Source organism: Ammospiza caudacuta, chromosome 3, assembly GCF_027887145.1.
Source record: "Ammospiza caudacuta isolate bAmmCau1 chromosome 3, bAmmCau1.pri, whole genome shotgun sequence".
NCBI classification, from domain to species: domain Eukaryota; kingdom Metazoa; phylum Chordata; class Aves; order Passeriformes; family Passerellidae; genus Ammospiza; species Ammospiza caudacuta.
Genome location: NC_080595.1, coordinates 49,869,300 through 49,892,346, shown reverse-complemented (window position 1 = coordinate 49,892,346; position 23,047 = coordinate 49,869,300). Strand labels below are relative to the sequence as shown.

Sequence of the window (23,047 nt, the reverse complement as noted above, 5' to 3'; positions counted from 1 at the left end):
CGTGACCACTGGGGAGGAAAGCACTTTGGCTGCTTGGATTTAAAGAGAGGAGGAGGTTCTAAAAGCAAGGGTCTACTTAGTGCTCCCTGACATGGCAAACAGTACCAAATTAGGACCTTGTGAAAGGCCACCACATTTTGGGTGAGAGAAACATCCTTTTTCATCATGCAGATAGAAAACAAACTGTGAAAGGCAGAAGACTAGACTCAGACTGGGAGCCTGCCAGAATCCAGCTAATGAGTTCAATGTCACACTGTAAAATGTTTCTTTACAATTTTCACTCATTTTATTTGATATATAAAATGAGTGAAAATTGTAAACACACATGATTGCTGGAACACTGATAATACATATTTTTGTTATGAATTCTCTGAGCTGCAGACTTAGATAAACACTCTCTATAAGAGAACATTAAATCATGTGAGATCTTTAATTTTTTTTAATAAGAAATGAGATTTTTTTTTTATAAATAAGAAAGTAGAAAACAAAAATGCAAATCCCATATTGGCTTGATCTTGCTGAAAATATGGACTTGAGATGGCACTTAGTCTAACTTTTCACCATTATCCAAGACTGAAAAAAGAAACAACAGTTGAATGATATTAAGAAATCATATATCCTTGGCTGGTTCGTTGCAGTTCATCTCCAGACCACTAGTATGCCTGTTATGTCACTGAGACTACACACTGAGAATCCAACTTTGTGTTACTGTTATTTTTGAATATTTTTGTGTGTGTGATAAGGGCCAAAATTTTGAAAACAAAACTCCAACTCAGTCTGCTAAGCACATTAAAAAAAAAAACCCTTCATATTCATCTCTACTTTATTCTACTTCACCAGACACGCCTTGTTCTTTTCATAAATTTCAAGTTGATACATTCCAAAATTAATTTAAATGTCAGCTGTTTTCCAGCACTTCTACAACCTGCCCTCTTTAATGGCCTTGTATATGTTGTTAGTGTAGGGAGACCTTCATGTGCACAGGTCCGGGGGAAAAAACGTTTTGAAACCTCTTATTTCAAGCTGTAATGCTTTCTCTCTGACTGCAAATCAGACAGAATGCAGCATAATCTAGAACAAAAATGTCAAGCAGCCAAGTAATTCACCTTCAAAATGTATACAAGTAGATTCAGTAAAAGAGGCAGCCAAAATGTGGTGATAGCTTCAAACAGAAAATTATGGAAATGATGCTGAATGGAGAAAAATTCAAAGACATTTTCTTTTCTCTATAACAATTTTTCTTCTGCTTCATGTCTACTTTTCTCCAAAGGAGGAAAAAATATCTGTGACAATGATCTTCCCACGATCTTTTCTAAACATTCAGACACATTCCAACCTATCAATGGCCACTCTTACGAAGTCAGATATAAAATAGCAAATCTATCATATAATTTCCTCTTTTTCAAATACAAGTACAGTTGGCTCCCCTCACTGTAGACATAATTTAAATAACAAAACAAAATCTTACATGTGTGTAAATTAGTACCAAACCCCTGTATGTGTACAGGGGCTATACAAGTACTATTGAGTTTATCAAAATGACTGTTTTATCAAAGCAGTGGAATATGTGCAGGTATTCAGACTACTCAACATGCAAATGGCAGCATATGCAACGTAAAAAAAAACTATTTAACAAATCAGTTCTCACTGATCTAGATGTTATTCTTGGGAAATGCCAGGGAATCTTCAACTCCAGTCTTTGTCCCACCTAAACATCTCCCTTCCAGGTTGGATTCCTAACTGCCTGCTAAGGTCATGAGACAACACAGCTCCCTGTAGGTCTCATGTTAATTCAAAACAAAAATCCTCACACAGCAAGGAACCCTTGATAATGCAGCTCTTTTCTAAAGAACCAGGTCCCATTAAGTGTCACTGTCAGTGCAAAAGGTTAATAACATGCCACCCTGTGAAGGAGGAAGTCAAAACTTCTGCGTCCCTGAGATAGCCCTTCAAAAAATGATCCACAACCTCCAGACTGATAAGTGACAATTTTAAGGTTGTGTTTCCCAAATTTCCAGTGTTATGTAAGAGGTGCTGGTCTCAATAGTATGGTTGCGGTTCTCAAGGTTTTGGGAGCTTTATGAAATTCCTTGGAGTTTGAGCTTATTTATTCATACCAAGGGAAATACAGAAGATGAGAAGCATGACTCCCTAATGCACTTAAGGCTGAGAGCAAGCAACCACTCAGTTCCAAGCATATCCCTGACTCACTGTGTGGGTTTGGGACAGTCCACAGCCTCCTGGCTTGCATCCTGCTCTCTGTGCAGGAAGCTCCAAGTGGTTGGACAGAGACTCAGTGAAGCCCATGTGACCCATACATATGCTTCTTCAGCAAGAAATGCCCTGAGAAATGCAAAGATAGCACACCAAAGGCTCATTTCAAGGAGGTTTAGTTTGTGACCATATTAAATCTGGAAGCATGGAGAACTGTGTAAATCTACAGCTATATTTAAAAAAGAAAAGCTAGCAGACTGGTGAAATAGAGTCAAAGGCAACTATTAGCCTTCCACAGGGCCAAATCATAAACCAGTGATTGTGTTTAGCAATTTTGACAGTGTGCAAATATATTTTGTGAAGGCTGATCATTCAGCTTAATTAAGATTTGATTAAATGTAAAATTAAAATAACTTAATCCTTCTGGAAGAGGAAAAGGATGTGTTTTGTAGGAGCATCAGCAACATTTAAACTGTGTGACCTGGAGAAGCAGATAAAAGGTTACATTTGAAGTAAGGGCAATAGTCTTAGTCCAGCTGGAAAATAATTACCACTGGCAAGTTTCTGTCATCTCTATTGGCCACAAATGTTTTTTTTCATCTTTCCATGAAACTAACAAGATTTAGGCAAAAGCACATTGCTTGCCAGCTCATGGCTGGTTCAAGCCATATTTCTCTCAATGGCAAGCAAATCCCTGTGTACCTTCCTCTTGCTCAGGCTTTTCCTGCACTACTTCCCACTGACTTCAGTGGCCCCCTGATCAGCACAGAGGTGCAAGACAATAATCTAAGACAAAAAAGTGCAAAAATTGCCTGAACACTACTGATTGTGGGTTAACTCAACTATGGTGAGTTAATAGACCTTTATGAAGAAACTAATGGACCTAATTCAATAATGGGAGGAGGAAAAAAGGATTTTTGGAGAAAACAGCACAAGACTTCCAACAGTCACAAAAGGAAAAGCAACAGAAACACAACAACATATTTCCAAGCTCCAGTCCAAAATGACACTACCACTGTGCCAATTCAAAGCTCAAAGAGCAAAAAAACAGTTAAAAAGATATTCCTAGGAAAGGGGTAGGTATTCAATTGTCAGGCCTTCTGTGGAAAAATAGGCTGCCACTGGGGAGACTGTGGAAGAAAAGTCTGAGGAAGGTGAGTGTTCCCCAGTTCCTGAGAATTATAACCCTTAAGCAAAGCAGGCATGTGATAGATTGATTTATTGTTCAGAAAATCTGTTTTTACTTAAACTATTTAGTTCTTCACTACTAATACTTTTCTGTTAGAGAAACTTTCGCTCCCCTCACAGAGCCAGCACTCTCAACAGCAACCAAATCCTCAGAAGCAGGACAGGCCTTTCAGGCATGATCTGAGAGTGAGAGAGGAAGATGGAGGGGGAAAAGACATGGTGCGCTCTTAGAGAAGCCGGGTGGTATCCCTAATTTCCTAAGTGTGGGGGGAATGACTTGCAAGCTTGCAGTGTGCTAAACTTTGCTAAACTGATGCTCAAACTGTCCCACCTCATACTTTACAACCACTTCTCAAAATCACTTTGTTTCAGCAAAATTACTTTGGTTCATTTACTATCAATCCCTGTCCCATTTTATGCCAATTCTGGCTCAAACTGAGCATATTAGTTTGACAGAAAAAATAACATCAGCTGATATTATTTTTAGCAATTTTTGCCTCTTATTCTTTTCCCAAGTATTTTCTTGATTTTGTCATAGTGAGCACATAATTCTACAAAAACTAGAGTTCTCAGCCTAGACAACCAACGAGTTGAAGTCTCACTGTAGTAATCTGAAGAGCAGAGTTATTCAAGCCCAGGACAGATTCTATAAATACTTAAGAGCGCTCATCACTTGAATCTCCTTAAATAATAGATTTAGCTAAAGCATTTTTCCCATTGTTTCAGAAAGAATATACTTCCAAATAGCCCCAACAATAAGAAAACATGTAGGGAACATAGAACATTGGGTGATCAGTGGATCTGTTAAAAAAAAAAAAAAATCTACAAGGGAATGAATAGCCAGTCACTTACAGAGCCTAAGAATTATAGTCTTGAAATCTGCTACTGAGTAAGATTGAGTCTATCAATTGTCACCTGTAACAAAATAGTTTCTTATTTCCATCATAATAAAAACTTTTCTCCATCACTATCATCTCCTTGTACCTCACATTTATTGTGAGACAAACACATAAAAATTATGATTAAGTTTAAAGACAGCCTGTAAGATGAATAAGCAAATTTCACTTCAGCATGCACACAGGAAAAACAAACCAGACATACTTAAAAACCCAAAAGACAGAATGTTTTTATCTACCTTCTAGACCAAAAGCCAGCCTGGCCACAACCTTATCAAGGCTTTGAGACTTTCTGTCATCATTCAATCCATTGAAGGGGTAGCCACTTCCCTGCCACTAAACATTAGTAATTTTGTCTGAAGTATCTGTGGCAGACAGATTCATTTCTTACTGGCTCCATCTAGGCTTGGTCGCCTCACACTTCACTAGCGAGCACAGTGACATGACAAATGTAATCACAGTGAGAGGACTGGAAAGTTGTGCCTTAGATAGCAGAGCTGCTCGCAGAAACTTCCACGATAAACTCAGACACATATTTCTTTTACAGTTGCCAGTATAGTTTATGAAACCCAAAAGACATTTTTCTGCAGATATTCTACATTTTTTAACACAAAACAAGGCTGAGGCCAATACTCTTTATACTACCAAGTGCTTATTATCAGTTAAATAAAAGGAGTGTTGCCAAAATATTTTATGTAGCTTTGTCTGGGCTGAATATTGAGTTAAACTTGTTTATAATAATAACAGTACCTTTACATCTAAAAACAAATAAAAAATCCTCCACTAAATTATCGAATGCCAAATGTCTTTCAGATTTCAAGGGCAAAAAACTTTAAAACACTCTCCTTAAACTCTTTCAGGATAATGTTCTTATATTTTATTCATTGACTAAAATATTTAAAATATTTTTTGCTAAGGGAGAAACCAAAACAAAACCCATAATGGAAAATTACAGTTTCCAACATAAAAGTTGAATAAAAAAATGTAGAGCTTTTACTTTCATGCCAATAGGCTTGAAGTGATGAGACAGATATGATTCAGTAACTGACTGCAAAGACTTTATATAGATAAGAAGTACACTGTAATGCACCTGGTGCCCTCAAACAAACTAATGAAACCTAACTTTAGCCTACCAACGGAGTGATAATGTATTAAACTATCCTGACATCCCTGCTAGCTCCTTGCATGGTTAATTCAAGGACCATAAGGCAGACAGTTGCTGTTGGAAAGACACAGTGATTAATCATAATTTTATCCAGAGGACCACAGACAAAGAGATTAAAACATTGTAATCTGGCCACTTAACATAGACAATAATCTGCAGCAGGACCCTGAATAAGATACTTCCTCTGTCAACAACGTAGACATTGGGGAATACATTTAACATTTTTTTCTAGTGTGAATCATGTCAAATGGGTCTAAAATAAAGCTTCAAGGCCAACTGAAATGAAAATTAGACTTTCCCATTTACAGTCTCACTGTGCTTCACCAAACGCTTAAAAATATTCTGAAAGTATTGTAATTCAGAAGTATTTAGTGTTTCCCTTAGTTCTCTCTAGCAATCATACTCTTGATGATCTAGGGTTTCTGCTCTTGTCTATGAAGAGATATACAGATATAAGTAAGTAAAGAGAATACTGTGCAAAACATGATTTAAAGATTATAATTTTAAAATTCAAGAGAATTTCACATTGAAAATGTAATGAAATAGAAGAATTGACCTGTTAAAGAGTGGCTGTGCTTGTAATAAAATGCAAACATACATATCCCCACTTAAATACATTAAATTTTCAGAGTGGCCCGTATTGCAGGCTGTTTCTGGCTACCTTCGGGCAAGATGAAAATCACTTTTCTACAGACTTGACATATCAAGATTGAAATTATGCTAAGAAAAGTTAGTCATCACCTTCCACTGTTTTTCTTGGAACTGAAGCCAGGTTGCTCTCAAAGAAGCTGGCTACATTTGGGCTATTTGATTAGGAAATCTAACAGGAAATAATAGGGAAAGGGAAGAAGACTAGAAGTGAGGTAAAACTGGTTACATAATCAGCAAGCAAAAGAAACAGGAGTGTGAAACTTGGTGTTAGCTGTAAAATGTTTTTAAGCAGAAGATGGGGTAAAAGAAGGCAAAAAGCCAAGTAGAAAAGGATAAGCAAAGTCTTGGTAAACAGACTACATGGAGAAGACAATTCTTAAAGAGAATAAGGAAATATATCCTGGACAGAAGTGTTGCTATAATGGGTATGTTGGGGCTACTACATTGGATAATTGATAGCTACCAAATTGTAGTACAAGCAAATATGAATGAATAGAAGGGATCAGTGAAGAGAAAACAGAAAAAACCTGAAGTCAGCTGGAGAGCCACAACACTAAGAGATCTCCAGTGCATGAGATGGGAAAGTAAGAGGCCTTGAACTTTGCTGCATGAGGTCAAAAGTGCCCATCCATCATCAGGTAACAACTCAAAAATTATTGCAGACATCTTTAGGTTCTTCTCAAGAACATAAGAAAACCCTCTGATATTAGACTATTCCCTATACTGATGGCATGAGACACGCACAGAGCCGTGCACTTACACTTAATGGATGTTGCCACTTGGCCAACTCCATGCACTGGTTTGGCAAACTGCTGGAGAGCAAGGAAGTTCACATCCTTGATAGTTCAGGATCAGTCTGGGTGACAGAAGGTTTTAAGCCTTTGTGAGCATTTCAAATGTTTGGGGGCTGATATTTAATGACAAATGCTGCTTGTTTGTAAAGCGTTACAATGCTTTATTGCACCTCAAATGCCAAAGTGATCCTTTTGCCTGGGAATAAAACCACTAACAAGTATAACAAGTGTAGTGCCTGACAAAAGTTCTGCTTACATTTTTTAATTATATAATTATTTTCACTGGTATACAAGTAACTATTGAATATGCAGCCCCCGCTTTTATCATAGACAAATTCCATTCTTTAATCAAGAGGCAGTGAACAGGAAAAGGTTAAAAAGAGATTGAAAAGATCACATGGTAGAAATAATGGTATCCTGTCCTATCACTACAGCTTTGACTACGACACCCAGTCTGACATTACAGCCATGAAAACAGTCTGTAAACTTTATTATGAAATGATGATTCTTAGCTACCTTCTTTTTATGCAAAATACACATACTAGGATGCAACATGATGTGCCAGCATGGTACAACACCATCACCAGATAGATACTACTGAAGAACCCTTTGCTATTTATGTGAGGGCCATTCTGGAATCCAACCTCACACAAGTCACAAAAATTAGGAAATATTACACATTTGGAACTAGTTTTTTACTAGATCCTTCACTTTGTTTAAGTTTAATATTTGTAAGCACCAGTTGGCTCACAGCTGTAAATGGAAATATTTTTCCTGTCTTATAAAACACAGGATTGCTTGAAAATGTTAGACTAAGGTATTCAAAAGGATTTTCTACCAAAGATCCAGACTGAGAAATGCATCTCCAAATGCTTTTTTTCTCACAAACCTTTCCCTCAAAAGCAATGCTAAGAAATGAAAGTTCTGTTCACCTCCCTCTAACCAAAGTACGATGATCTATTAATTAAAAAAAAAAAAAACAAACAGAAAAAGTAATTGCCAAAAATGGCCAAGGAAGAAGAAAACAAACCATACATGTTAAGCAACCTCTTTTATCTGGATAGCAAACAGTGTCTTTGTGAGGTACTGCCTCACAGCTAGCTACTGAATCTTTGGTGTGTTTAGGCTTTTTAAAGTAGATTTTTCAGGGCCCATAACAGTATATTCTGATCAGAAAACTATTCAGGTTAACAATTTTGAAATACTCCCAAAAACTGAAGATCCATGTAATCATTCGATCGAATGCCATGTAAAATTGTCTTCTGTTTTGAAATGTCATTATAACTGAGTTGTAAACCCATGCCTACCAGCATGCAGCTCAGTTGGTTAAAGTGTAATAAACACATTGAGATTAAAGCTTCCAAGAGACGTCAGCAAATTTATCTGCCCATGACTACTCACCAACATAACACTTGGAGCTTTCAGTTGGCATTACAGGAGCATGCCAAGCAAAATGTGACCCCACTAAACATACTCCACATGTTCATCATTTCCTTCTCATGTTGCAGTCCATATACATTTTTCTTCTCTTTTCTTCCATCTCTGCATTTCTTTGCAAGTACCTATTCCCATGTCCCTCGATGTCTCACTCTCAAGTCTGACTCACTGGTTCATATTATAAGCGTTAAAAAAATATCCCTTAAATTACTCTGAGAGGACATTGCTCGTGCTATGGGATTTAATGCCCTCCTCTGCAAGCAGAAGTGGCAGCTTACCAATATGCTCCTCACTGTGCAACGTACAGATATCCCATGCCAGACCTTAAATTGCTCAACAGCAAGTTTTAAATCATCCTGCCGAGGAGTCTGTAGGGAGACATACCAGTCTTTCTGCAGAGGGAGATCAATGAGCTGTGGAGACATGCTGGCCAGGAATCTCCCTTTCATCTAGATATACACAGTGTGACACACCAGGTGCCAGCTTAACTGCTATTCTTACGGGAATGGGCAACTTCTGCATTTGAGAGACGAGTGCATTTTTCTGAGTTTATAGATTATTTTTAATGTGTCAAAGATTTATCGTGGGAGTTAAAGGGTTGGATAAAGTCAGCCAAAAGAAATTCTCAAGCTTAGTGTGATGCAAGATATCAGGGACTTACAGAATTTTACCATTGTGTTGATCCTGCTTATGAACTCTCCTCTGCTGGCATCCCTGACACAGCCTCTGCTCAGCAACACAACTTGTTAGTAAAGGCAAGGGCCTTTGTGTACCTTGTACCCACATTTACAGGGCACCTCTGTGTGCCCCTCACTCCTTCCTCCTCCAGCTCTCCCATCTAGAAATACAACTAACTTGGTAAATCTTTGCCAAGATTCACAGGCTCTCTAGAACAGCAAACAGTCTGAAGAGAGGGAAGCACATCCAGAGTTGGAGAGGACTAACAAGTGTAAGCACGTTACTCGCACCCAGAGAAAGGGAAGGGGAACTGCAGCCCTGCACCCAAGCTTCTGCCATATCATTGATCCTTTTCTAGTGAGGTCTGAACTGGTATCTGTGACCTGATGATACTAACATTTGACAGCAATGGAACTTTGAAACCTAAAATTTCCTAAAGGACTCACTGCTTTTTGCTACTGTAATGAGCCAGGGTCTATCTATTCCATGGCCATAAAGAAAAGATGTAGTCCTAAAGATGAATAATTGTTGTCCATAGCAATATGAGATTTTCTGATAAATAACTGCATTTTTGTATCTTAGTTCCAGGACCAGCAGTTGCTTAACTTTTTAATTTTTCAGAATATTTCAAGACTTCCCCCTTGGGATGTTGCTTCATGAGCTCTTTTTATCTTTCATTCTTAGGACAGGATATCTTTACCTGGTAGGAAAATGGTAGGGTCTGGGCAACAATTCTACAGGCCTTTAATGGATGTCAAGAAAAATAAAAATACTTGCTCTCACAGAAGTACTAGACTGGAATAGCACACTTCAGATTGACTACATCTAACTACAAACGTAAAGAAATGTTTTCAGAAGCTAAAGAAAAGAGATTAATGAGAAAAAGGTTGATACATTTAGAAGTCAGCTCATAAAAGACACTTTTTTTCAAAACAGGAGGGAAAACTAGGCACTTGTAGATTGGTGGTCAGATTGCCTAAGAGTTTTTCTAAGGGGAGACTTGCAGAGCTGTAACTGCAGCTGTATAGATGCATAGATATATATATATAGCTGTATAAATGTATAGATAATAAGGGTGCTAAACAGGAAGCTTGTGAAGTTCAAAATCATACTCTCTCTTTTCAAACAACGTAAAAAAATATTAGGGAAAATATGTCAGCTCTTCTAGTCTTTCTTGCTGATTAAGCACAAAATGCAGGCTACACTAACAGTAAAATTTTCAAGAGTTTGCAAAGTCTGAATGAAAACCATAAACTATGACTGACACATTATAAATATATTTGAAGGACAATGACAACAACATCACAACTGGAAAAAGTCAAAACATGCCCCAATAAGTTTGATTATGGCTCTCCTTTTCTCGTGGGCTTTTCTGGCTTTTATTTTTTCCTTTGGTGGGCTTCTTGTTTATTTTGGATTTTTTTTAAAGTTGCTTAATCAGAAAGTCGTATTTGAAAATTTTCACTTAAAAAGATATATATTTAGGATAGATATATCATCAGAAATGTCAATCTCCACAAAATATCATAAAAAAGTTTATAAACAACCCAATATCAATTTCTGATGGAATGATCTACTTAGCCTTAACTGTGGTGTGACCACAAAAAATACTGCTCAGAAAGCCTCTTGGCAGACCTATGCTTTTACTGTAATTTTCAGATGCATTTTTTCTTTTTATTTCTGCTGTATTTAAAATTTTATCATATATAATTTTCCCTAAAGATGGTATTTTCCAGTTCTGCTTTACTTCAAGTGAGAGAACAGTAAAAGCAGTAGAAAACGTCAGAAAAATTAATTGTTTTTAACTTTGCACCATTTTTCTTTTCTCAACTTCTCGTAAGGAAATAGAAAGTCTGACACTTCAATGCTTATCTTTTGCATATAAATGCCTGGCAAACCAATATGCAAGTTGAAATGCCAAGTGAAAAGTGTTTAAAATAAGAAGTGTCTGACTGCTTTTGTTAGAACATACACGCTTAACCTATCACTAAGAAAACATAGTACCACCTATGGAAATACCATATATGAAAATTCTTTGGTTAAATTATTGTAAAAGAATAAGTAAGATGCATATTTGCAGCTACTAAATGAGGAACAGCCTCCATTAGCAGTCCATATGGAAACTGGGATACAAAATATACTAGAAAAATCCAACGCAACCAGAGCTTGATAAAGATGATGAAGCTAAAAAAGAGAAGGGAATAAAGCTATACATTTGACAAATAATTATTGTAAATAAAGTATGTTTCATGAGGCATAAACCTAGTCAATAGCTCACCAAGGTGGCATACCACAGTCTTTGAAAATGTCTCACCATATCTGTCACTTGATTTTGCTGCCAACAAACAATTACAGAAAGTTTCTCTCATCATTACTGTTTTAGCCTGCTCCTCAAATTTATCAGCAGAAAAAACTCCAAGAACATTACCTAAAGGGGAAAATCTACTTTCTTGAAATAATTATTTATATTTTAGTGGCAATAGGCAGTTTTCAGATTTTTGTCGCCTACAGATCTCTTGATCTAGGCCAACATTTTGAAAGCCATCACGATGTACATTCTTACACCTCTGGGCAACATGTGTATTTCCATTGAGATTTTTCTCCTTTGATTTCTCAATACCAAGACACCTTTATAGCACACCATCTTGTCTTTTATTAAGAGAGACAGAAATGCAAAATCAAGAAAAAAAGCCTAAAAGACAGCTTCAGATATCAGGTTGAACTATGATTGGAGAAAAGGCATTTTCTGTGCAAAGGCTTTGGTAAGACAGTTGTTTAACTAAAGAAGATCCTCAATTTTCAGGAAAATTATATATCTTACTTTAAAAACTATTACTCTTACTGCTAATTTGGCCAAAACATTCTAATTCCTATAATGTAATGAAGAGAGCTTCATTTTGCCAGACCTGACACAGCAGCACTGTACCAAAGATCTGAGAGCTGAGTACAACTAGACATCAAAGGTCCCCAAAGTCTAAACCCTGCCTCACCTGAACAAACAGAAATTGAGTGGAAGATTTAAACATGATGAGGCAAGTAAAAGTTAAAATTCAAACAAAAAATCTACTTGTAGGTAGATTTTCAGGATGTATTATTTTTATTCTTAATTTCAGTGACCTCCTGGACTGAAGTTACGCTGTCCTGCCTGTTCCCCTGGGAAAGCCTCCTTCAACTCACCAGTTCCGAGCCCTGGTTTGAACAACAGTTCCCCTACTGTTCTTCCAAGGGATCTCCCAGTTTCTTTCCCTACTGTACATCCTTCTCACTGCCCTTTTCCTTCCCTGTCACATCTTGCAGCCATTTTGTAGGTTATTTATGTTCAGTTCCTTTTGGGCTACAACCACTCTTGCCCTGGAAGGGGCAGGCTGGCAGCTTTTTTTCTCTGCTGCTTCAACATCTTCTTAGTATACACATACACTGACACTCAAAGAGGGTCAAATGTATCTCAATCCCATTCTTCTCTTAAGCTTTAGATGTTTAAGGAGGAAAAAGCTCTGTGCTAATTTAGTTAATGTCTCTTAAAGAAAACTACTTTCCTGTGAGAACCCTCTGGGGGATTTATTGCTTTTTTAAAAGAAAAATAGTATTTTGAAATAAAAGAACATTTTGCTTAAATCCTTTTCTATAAAATATATAAAGGCTAAATTACCCTGTATTAACTAGGCAGCTAAATTGCTGTATAGGAAAATCAAAGGTATTATTTAACTGTCAGTTAAATCAGTTTCAAAGAGATGTACTTAATTACATAAAATAATTCAGACAGTCAGTAATATGAACGAGATCCCCAGAGATCTGCTGTGCTGTGTTAACATTTGTACCATGCTCTTGCTATAGTAGCAGAACCCAGGTTTTTTCACTGTGAGACTTCTTGTTCCAAAATGTACCCAGTTACAGCAAATATATATGGTATACACAACATTAACTGTAGAGCTGCCTCAGGGAAGTCTTCAGTAACTTTCTAAACCGGAAGTCAGATGTCTGTGACAATTACATAGGATGAGTACACTTGAAAAAGGGCGTGTTCTTATCAAATTACCCAATAACAGGTTGATGTTAATAATTTAATTAATCCAAAGCTTCAATCCCATCAATTTTTACACTCAGATGTAGCTTCAACTCAAGCTGCCAACAGTAGTAGGATTATATAACAATGCTTAGAATTTACATGTTTGCATATGTTTCATTTTTCCTGATATGACATTTATTACTATTTAAACAACTGATTAATTTTTGGCATAATTTTTACAAACAAAGGGCGAACACAATGGACTATCTGCATGCAGATGAGTAGAGATTTCATAACTCTTCTAAAACATGGACCAGACACCATGGCTGATTTTCAAAGCTTCTGTCTCATTTCTTTATGCCATATTATACCACACCTGCTCTTGTGTACCCCATCACCCAGGCTGTGATTTGCAATATGATTCAGTCTTTTTTTAACACGGGGCTAATTGACTTATTCCTTCTGTCTTCCTTTTTCCTAGCATTGCCAAACAAATATTTACAATATGCCATGTCCTAATGCCTTGACTTTCTTTGACTAAATATGCCAATGAAAATTTTAACTTTCAGGCCTAAAACAAGTCTTCCATTGCTTGGATTCATAGTAGCATAGTAGTTACATGCTCTGCCAAAAACACTGTTCAGGTAATGGACCCAAAAAACTTTAGCACAAACTGGTATTAAAATTCCATTCAAAAATTAGGATGACTGGGGGGTTGGGGTGGTGAAGGTGGGTGTCATGATCTGTTAAAAAAACAAAATCTGAGAAAACTCCAAAAGGCATTCAATGGGTTGTGTGCTAATGAAGTGTGGCTGACTGGTTTCTGTGCGATTGCTCCCAATAACATTCTTTGAGAAAAGCCTTTGAACAAACAAACAAATGTACCTTTCTTGAAGAATAAGTTTGTTTTCCTTCTTCCAGAAGTCTTTGAAGTCAGAACTGAATTCATGCCAAATACTGAAGAAAGAATGTGGGGACACCTCCTTCTCGCCCATTTTTGGTTTCATACAGAAATAGGCTGTAGTTTCCAAAAAGCTGTCAAAGAAAGCAGAAATAGCAAATGCTTCAGTAGTCACTGATATTGATTTCTTTTTTGTACTTGACACTGAAATAGTATTTAATTATTCTTGGTAGCAGATCTAAAATAAAAGAATAGAAAAACATACCAGTTCTGAGCTCTTCACATATAAGTAGGTATAAAATGTAAGATGATTTTTCAGTAAAGTTGGCATCTGGGATTTATCAGAGTTTCTAGTTTTGACCAAAGTATTTTCCATTTGAAAAACTAAAATGAACACAATGTCCACAGCCCTGAAAATCCAGATATCCACACTCCCCCATATCCTGCTTTCCTGTTGTGTTTAAAGCTGTTTTCAAAACGCAGAGTCAAAACCCATCAAGGACTGTAAATAAACTTCAAGTTCTGTTAGGTCTGTGCTACAACACAATAGCTTAGGCTGGAGACTACACAGAAATATTAAAACTCAAACCTGCTTTGTACTAAACAAGAAATGACGCAACAGAAAACTTGGCCCAGGAAGGGCTGTGCTAAAAAACAGGTGCCCATTGTGACTCTACCAGAACAATCCAACAATCCCTTCTGAGCACAGTGAGAACAAAGCTAATGCAGCAAACACATGAGCTACTCCTCAAGTAAAAGCTACTCCTGTAATGCAAAGGTCATATTTCCCACACTGAGTGAGGACTGTGAGTGCAACTAAAAGTTAATGTATTTCTGAGTTTGAACTGCTTCTATTTTATTTCAGGAATGTTACAGGAAGGTACAGAATGATTATTTTTAAAAATATTGCTTGATTAACTATTATTCAATTTTTTTTTCATTGTATGTTTTGTAAATACTGGAGATTTTAAGAATGTTTCCCTGATCTGAAGCTCAACATGCAAGCCACTGGATAATTGCTCATTTTATGAAAAACGCAATTGAAAAGTCTCACTTGAAATATAATTGTAGGTGCTTTGCTCACTGATCTATTACTATCCATTGACTCCTATGATAATTTTCTCTGAATCATAGATCACAGTTTTAATACTTTAAGTATGGGGAAGAATCCAATTTTGGCTAAACGGATGGAAATGTAATTTTAGTCTCAGAAGCCATATCTTCATTCATGGATTATTATGGTGAAAATAACATACAAAGATTCAACCATTCAGAAGGGTCACTCACAAATTCTGCAAGAAAATTTCACCCTAATTCTCAAACCCGAATATTCCAGTTGTTTTGCCCAACCTGAAAAATAAGCATCTACATATATTATTATCATATTGCTGAATAAAATATTATCATATTGCTGAATAAAAAAGTCTACATCTTAAAAATTTAACATCAATTTACCAACCAAATTTTACATCACATTTTTTTCTCCTGATTTGGAATTCATTTTTCCATCTGCTGAAGCAAACTGAAGATGTTGACCAACAGAGATGTAGCACATAAAAATACAGAAAACATTCTCATTTTTAAAGTCATTACATTGGTACTCAAATGCCACCTTACACAGTCATGTAATTTCTTCAGTTCTGTCAGCCTACCATGGGTCTCTGTTCTTTAACTCAAGTGTTTGGCCAATAAATGCCTTTTTTTTTTTGGCTGGGTTGTGTTGTCGGTTTGGTTTGGTTATTTTTTTCAGATGATTTATTAACGATTAACAAAACTGATTAAAATACTCAATTTTACTTACTTATATTGTCCCCACAGTTTTATACTGGGAAAGGTATTTATCATCTATCCTCTGATTCCAGAGAATGACTCAAAAAGAATATCCCTGACATTGCAGTCAGCTGCACTGTTTTAAACTTCCTCCAACTGTCACATATTTTCAACTTTTTGCAAGACTACAAATGTTATAATTTTTTTGGGCATTTTTTCTCCCAGTCTCATCCCCCAGACTTACAGCTCTGCAGCTGGCTAGTGGAGAAGTCATATTAAAGGCTTATTTGAATTTTCAGAATGAGCTGACAATATTTTTGGAGGAATCTGAGAGATAAAGAACAAGAGAGAAATCTTGAGGCATCAGCTGAATCACTAATTTTTTAAGAAGCCCTCTGAATTAAGTCCATTAATGATTTACAAAGCAGAGAAAGACAATTTCATATAAGAAACCTAATTTTGGGAAATATATGTTCAAAATATTTTGCAAACTACAGTGATGAGAAAAGAATTTGATAGTGAATGGCCATCTCAAGTAATGCTTTAATATATGAGATAGTGAGCTAGAATTCTATCACAGGAAAACATCCCAAGAAACAGGAAGCCAAACAAAATGAAATTCATACTGTATAAGTGAACACTCAATTAAAAAAAAAAAAAAAGATAAAGAGCACTAACATCTATTAGAGATGCAAAGACTTCCACTGCTCTTCAATTATTCCAACTATCCTCTGAGAGCAGGAGGAGATAACCAGTGTTTTTTCCCTGGTGACTGAAAACCTCCCTGAGGACGACTTGTATAACCATTGCAAACTTACACATTCATACAGCTGCGTCTAACAGCTGTAACATAATTACTAGGTTTATAGAAAGCAGAGAAATGCTCATACAGGTTGCTTGACTCCCTAACAGTTAGTTTGGGAGGTAAGGAAAATTAGCTGTCTGTGAAATGCGAAACAGCAGCAGCATAGCAGGTTGTCATTGTTAGCATGTCACACCTTTCTAATGCCCAGTAACAATGCACAAGACATCAGCTGCAACACAATAATACTTCAGGGTGTAAATCTCCACGAATCAAATATTTTTTTCTATACATGCAGATCAAACAGTTAAGACAGTTGCCATGTTTTTTCCAACCAGAGAGGTCTACCCTTCTTTAGCATTAAAGTATCTTAGAGTTCATTTAGAAGACATATGGAAACCTGCTTGTTATACATTTGATGCTGTCATTTTTGTAGGCAAAATGGCATATTTCACACATGAAAGACAAAGCAAATAAAGCCACTCCAAATGCATCAAATAATAAAACATGGACAGCAATAAATCCTCTCTGTTGCCATGGTCTTTAAATATCTGATTTGGAAATGTTTACATATGTCAAACTAGATATATCTCAAGGCTAATTCCAGGAGGGGACATGCATTTTAAATACACAGAGAAACTTGGATGATATTGCCATAGGCCCAAGACTAGATACAATCCTTTCAGACTTCAGTCAGGCAGAATATATCTTAAATATCTTTGGTCTTTGCTCTGAAAAAGCCATTCAAATTTTCCTTTTCATTCTTCAGCAGATTTTAAACAAAATATCTGCAAATACCATTGTTACTCTTCCTAACTGTGCATCTCATAGATATTTTGAATCAAATAAAGAACTAGTTATCAAAAGCCTTTTGTTCCTATACTCAAATTAACTTCTGCATCATACAGACTTGGGAAACTCATCTGACCTGTTTAAATTTCATTTCACCTATCTGCAAAATTAAACATTCATTTTGAAACAAGTATTGCTTAGTGTCCATTTTTCAACTGAAAAGGTTCCTACTTATGCATACTCTTTCTGAGAGTCTTAAATGAAAAGAATGTGCATTAGAGAAGATCTTTGAGTCATGGAAGACGGAAAGAAGGGCATGCAACTCAGGGATTAAAAGAGGTAAAGGAGGTCACTGCCTTTGCTTCTAACAGCCTGACTTTTCAAGCATGATTAAAAATAAGACAGTGATGTTCACACTACCGTCTCACCCTGACACAGCAAAAGCCAGAAATCTTTAAACAGATTACAGACTGGGTTTCCTATCCCTCATGTTGGCCCTGAAGGAGAATTAAATAACATCATCTTTCTCACAACATTGGAAGAGTTGCTCATCTCTGACAAGTAAGAAAGGAAATAGCATCAGGAAAGATGGCTAGTTCCTTTTCTTTCCTTCTTGTCTTCTAATGTCTTTGTTTCAAGTGTTTGGGCAATTCAGTAAAATCACTTCAGACTGATCTCTGAACTCACTGCTTACTCAAATGTGGAAATTTGATGAATGAATCACTAGACTTTTATGTGTGCTCCCTTGAGTACAACTATGAGTCTATGAAAGTGATTTTTCTATTTGGAGGGAAGAAAGGAACGGATGTACTAACAGCCAAACCAAATTTAATCATATGAAAAAGAAAATAAGCTATTCACATTGCAAATAGCTCATTGACAGCAACACTAGCTAATAGATCTGATCCATTAGGAATATTTTAAGAGCAGCTATGGATTATTCAGCTTTTTTTCTCATTCTATTCTGAAAATAGCGAGCAAAACGTTGCACACAATTCCAATTCAAGCCTGCTGTCTGGGATGCATTGGCTGGTTTATAACTGTGTACTAAAGCAAATCAACAATACTAAGACAGCAGTAGTTTCATCTCAGCATTATTTGATTAGGCTTCCTTGGCCAAACAAATAGCAAAGTAGCCATAGGTACAGACACGCCCTGGCTGACCTTTCTGAGAAATGCTGAACACACACACACACACACACACAAACACACATGTATCTGGTTTCCCCATACTGCAAACTAAATCACCTGCAAGGGTGAAGGTTTGCTCCAATGCGGATTTAAAACCAGAAATAAAGGTTTTCTGTTCTACTTAATATTCTTCTGTTTAATAGACTACATATTTTGGTTAAAGTCTGAACATGGATATTCTTTTCTATTTTGGCTTTATGAATCTCTAAGCATCACTTATGTACATTAGTGATTAAGAACAGTTAGTGTAAATGATTTAACTTGTTACTTTTGTGAAGCAGTTGTGTTTCAGAAGCAGTTCTAAATCAAGCTGAAACTACTAAAGTACCTTTTTTTTTCAATTAAACTCATGAATAAAATTTAGAACTAAGCACATTCTACCAAAAGAAAGAAGGCAAAAGGGAAAGAAAAGACTATATGTGCCTACTACTTTAAATCTGACATGAGTCTTATTTAAAGCCAAACTGAGTTGATGAGCTGTAAGCCTGTTCACAGTGTTGATCCTGAATTGTTGTCTATATACAGAAGGTGAGTACAATATATAGGTAACAGTATTTCCTTCCTGGATGCTAATAATTTGAACAATCATATTAGCATTTGGTTTGTTATATAAATAGGCCAAGGCTTTGTATCTATTTTCCTACTGTATTCAACATCTGAAAGCAAGAGTTAATCTTCAGATAGAATACCAACCAGTTCAACAAGGTCACACAAAATATGTAAAATAAAAGAGTACCAGTATCTTGATGACTGAGATAGCACAAGCCTGTTAGGAAACTTTATATGCACAGCATTTTGTGAAGAGTGTAATTTTCTATTGATGTATTTTGTTGAGGGTCCTTCTCTGCACTATAACTTTACATCACTTTCTCCACCTTTTCTTTACTTTTAAAAAAAATGTATAATTTCCTCTCCTCACTGCAGTCTCTTGTTCTGCATAATTATAAGTGAAAAAAATGCAAAAAATAAGTATAGGTTCATTCAAGATATCCAGTACCTGAAGGCTGGTAAAGAAATTTCTTCTTGTCGTTTTATTTCCCCCCCCTTTTTATAAAGGAATAAAAGTAACTTTCTTATATTAAAAAGAAAGTTGAGATAATATGCCAGCTTAAATTAGCTTCCAGAATCATTAATCTCATCTTTCATTTGCCAATTTATATTGTGTAACTGTGTATTTTGTAACATTGTTCCTTAGAAAACAAAGGTCTCAAGAGATATTTTTCTTCCCTCTAAAAAAAACCTGCCAAACATTTGCAATGTTTTGAATCCTAAGTCATCTCCCTCATGCCTGGTCCCTTGCCTCCTATAAATTCATATTAAACAGAAACACTTCTTATTGCTTCAACCATATGAAAATTAGCAGCTTCAGTAACTGCAAAAAAAAATCCCTCTACCTTTGAAGCACCATTTCTTTTTTCTCCCAACAAAAGCTCAACAAAAAGCATCCAATATGAGGAACAGAAAATTATGTATTGACAGGCCAGTCTGTCTTGTTCATGAGAATTTTAATACCCTCCCTCCCACTACTAGGAATGCTGTACAACTTTAGTGATGATATGCAATGATCAATATTATCAGCTGTACATCATTATTAGTGACACAAATGCAGAAGTTCCATAGTTTATACAAATGGCAGCAGACCCTGTATCTGGATGCTGTTACATAGCACAGAGCATATATTGTGACACAGACTGTTAAATTCCATGGGTATTAGGACTATAGCTTTGCACTTAAACATTTTGGGAAAAATAAATTTTTAGGAAGACCAACGATCTCAGTGTGTTAACAGGAAATAAACCCTTCACATATCAGATTGCTACTTCAACCTGAATTTAAACTGCTGCTCCAGACCCTTCTATTTACTTAATTCAATGGGAGAGTAAGTTCCTGTCTTTCAGGAACAAAGTGCCTCATGACAGCAGGTTGCAAACCAGCAAAACAAAATGGTCATAACTAAATTAAATCATACTTTTGTTGAAAGCTGAATGTGAGCACTGAGACTTTCAAAACCTTTATTTTAGAAAATATTTTTATCAGGTCCAGATTAAGATATATTGCTTGGGTGTGATGAAATTTGCCTAATCTATCCTTGTTGCTTATATCTTCTGTAAACATCAGGCTATTAGGGATCATGGTTAATACTACATTTAAAAAGCATTCTGCAAGATCTTCCCTCACTGGTTTAATTATTTTTTAATTTGTATTTTTATTCTCATTCATCTCTAAAACAATAGGATACAACCTGGTCCCTCTATACGTTTGGGTTGATTCCAGGCTTTTTTTGCATTATTCTGATGTAAAAAAGTGCTCCACTGATAAAAAAATACCATCTTTTATCCAAGGTGGCATAGGATTAGGTGCTAAATTTTATCAGGAGGGAGCTATCTTGGCAAACAGAATTTCTGCTGACAAAAAAACACTGTGCTGAAAAAGCCATTCTGCATATACTGAGTCAAATTCTAGCCATTTGAAAATCAAGGATCAGGAAATGTAGGTTAGAGGTGCTTTTGCTACCTTCATTATATCACATGCAAAGCATTGGTCAGCTACATCTCACCCAGTGACTGGGGCTTACGTGAACCTAAATTTTGCTGTGAATATTATCAGTCATATTTCCATTCAAGAATATTATTCAGAATAAAATATGAATTGAGAAAATGCATTAGAAACGGAACTAACTTTGTCTTTTCTTTGCCTTCTAACAGGCCACTCCAAGGGAAAAAAAAATCTAAAAATCAAGCATTTTTTAGCATGACTCTTCAGATGCATTTTTAATTTGCATGTGCTCTTCCCATGAATTTTAAAATTAAAATTTTAAATCAGTTCAAACTTTCTCCCAAACCCTTGGTTCGAAGTAGTTAAAGTTCTCTAGATGCACTGGTGTTGGCTGCAACCCACTGTTACCTGAGTACCTTGCATCAATGTATGGGCTCTCTATCTTGGACTTTAATGCTTTTAATTCACGTTAGTGTGGATATCATGCCCATGCCTGCCAGCTAAGCTGCTCCAGACATATGGCTAGCTCTGTGCTAAGCTAGACACAGGCAATGTGAGCATGTGTAAAACAATACCATGTAATTTTGTGCACTGGAGAGTCAGGCCCAGTAACATATCCAAGAGAAAATTATTTTTCTCTCTTAAAAAGACAAACATGTGAGCTTCAAACATATTAAATAACCCTTGACTAGCTGAACTTGAAGAAATAATAAGGTGCTGTTCGACACAGAACACAGTGGTAGAATGAATTTCAACAGCAGCGGGCTGACACAAAAGCTGCTGCCTCAGTGCTCTAAGAAACAGCTAAAAGCCTCATGTGAAAGCCCAACTTGACTTCAGATCTTTATATTAACACTCCTCATGTTCACTGGAGGCCTTCTAAGCAATCGTTATTACTTAAAGAGGTTATATTACATAAGGAAGTAGTGCAGAACTGTTGTGCACTAAATATTGTGTTAAAAGCTTATCATGGTTTTTCAATTTATTGATTACAGCCTCAGCCTTGTAATCTGTCTGCTGTCATGGTGTGGCTCATTTCTATAAGTGAATTCATGAAGAAGCATGGTCAGGGTTATCTAAGAAAATACCAATTATATAATGGAATAATATTTTTTCTTAAATCTAGAGCAAATTATTTAGATATCTAGATGGAAACTACACACATGCTTTACAAAATTTCAGGTACACATAAGATTAGCTAATCTTTAAAAGTATAATTCAGCATAGATAAAATTTTATATATGTGCGTTGACAAAAACACACTTTATATATAGCAAGTGAAATGAATGTACAGGGTTTTTTTTACATAATCATACTAATTTCTATTATGGTGCTCAAGTCAGACTTAGGTTTCAGTTTCTATTCTTTGAAGTTTTATTCTTTATAGAATAAAAACTGTCTGAAATACTTGGTTATTATAGAACATCCTAGCATTTTAAAGGTCTTTTGATGCAGTTTCAACTTAACCCTTTGTGATTGCTCTGGAGAGCATTCTTAATTCATTGTGCAAGAGCTCTGTCCTTAACATGCATCCACTCATATCATCATGGCCAGCACAACTATGAATAGAAGAAATTGATCCTTTGCTGAAAACAGAACTGTTCATGGGGGTTTTCATATTCTGAAAGTCAATTACAGAAAAATCCCATGACAGGAAGTTGAAAGGCTTCAAAATCTCTCTTGATGAACTGTCAGGTTGGAAAGGTCTTTATTTGCATTTTTCAAACTTTAAGCACTTGAAGTTCAAGTCTCAAGTTATCCCAATATATTCTCTTCATAGAAGTGAAAGAACCTTTCTGTAGATGAGTACAGAAAATGGGCAGAAAATCCTTATTTTCTATAAGGATTGCCCGTGAAAAGGTGGCAGACACTAAAATTAATAGAAATATTGTATTAAATAACCATATCAGCTCTGGATTTGTGAACCATTAATATTCACACATCCAAGAAAAGCTAGAAAAACCATATTCCTTTGGCCTAAGAAGCCTATCTCTGGGCTGTTCCTATCCTTTCCAAGGAGGCTTCATGGGGTTTCTGGTCTGGGGTCACCACACCCTAATAACTTT

General features: G+C 36.1%; 1 protein-coding gene across 1 annotated transcript in view; it reads right to left on the bottom strand.

Annotated features, from left to right (window-relative positions):
* The window catches only part of FMN2 (formin 2), a 149,887-nt gene that overhangs the window by 2,900 nt on the left and 123,940 nt on the right, over window positions 1–23,047 (bottom strand). The window contains exon 18 of the mRNA XM_058801633.1: window positions 13,915–14,064. Coding sequence (XP_058657616.1) covers window positions 13,915–14,064 — 150 coding nt within the window. The remainder of the gene's footprint in view (window positions 1–13,914; window positions 14,065–23,047) is intronic.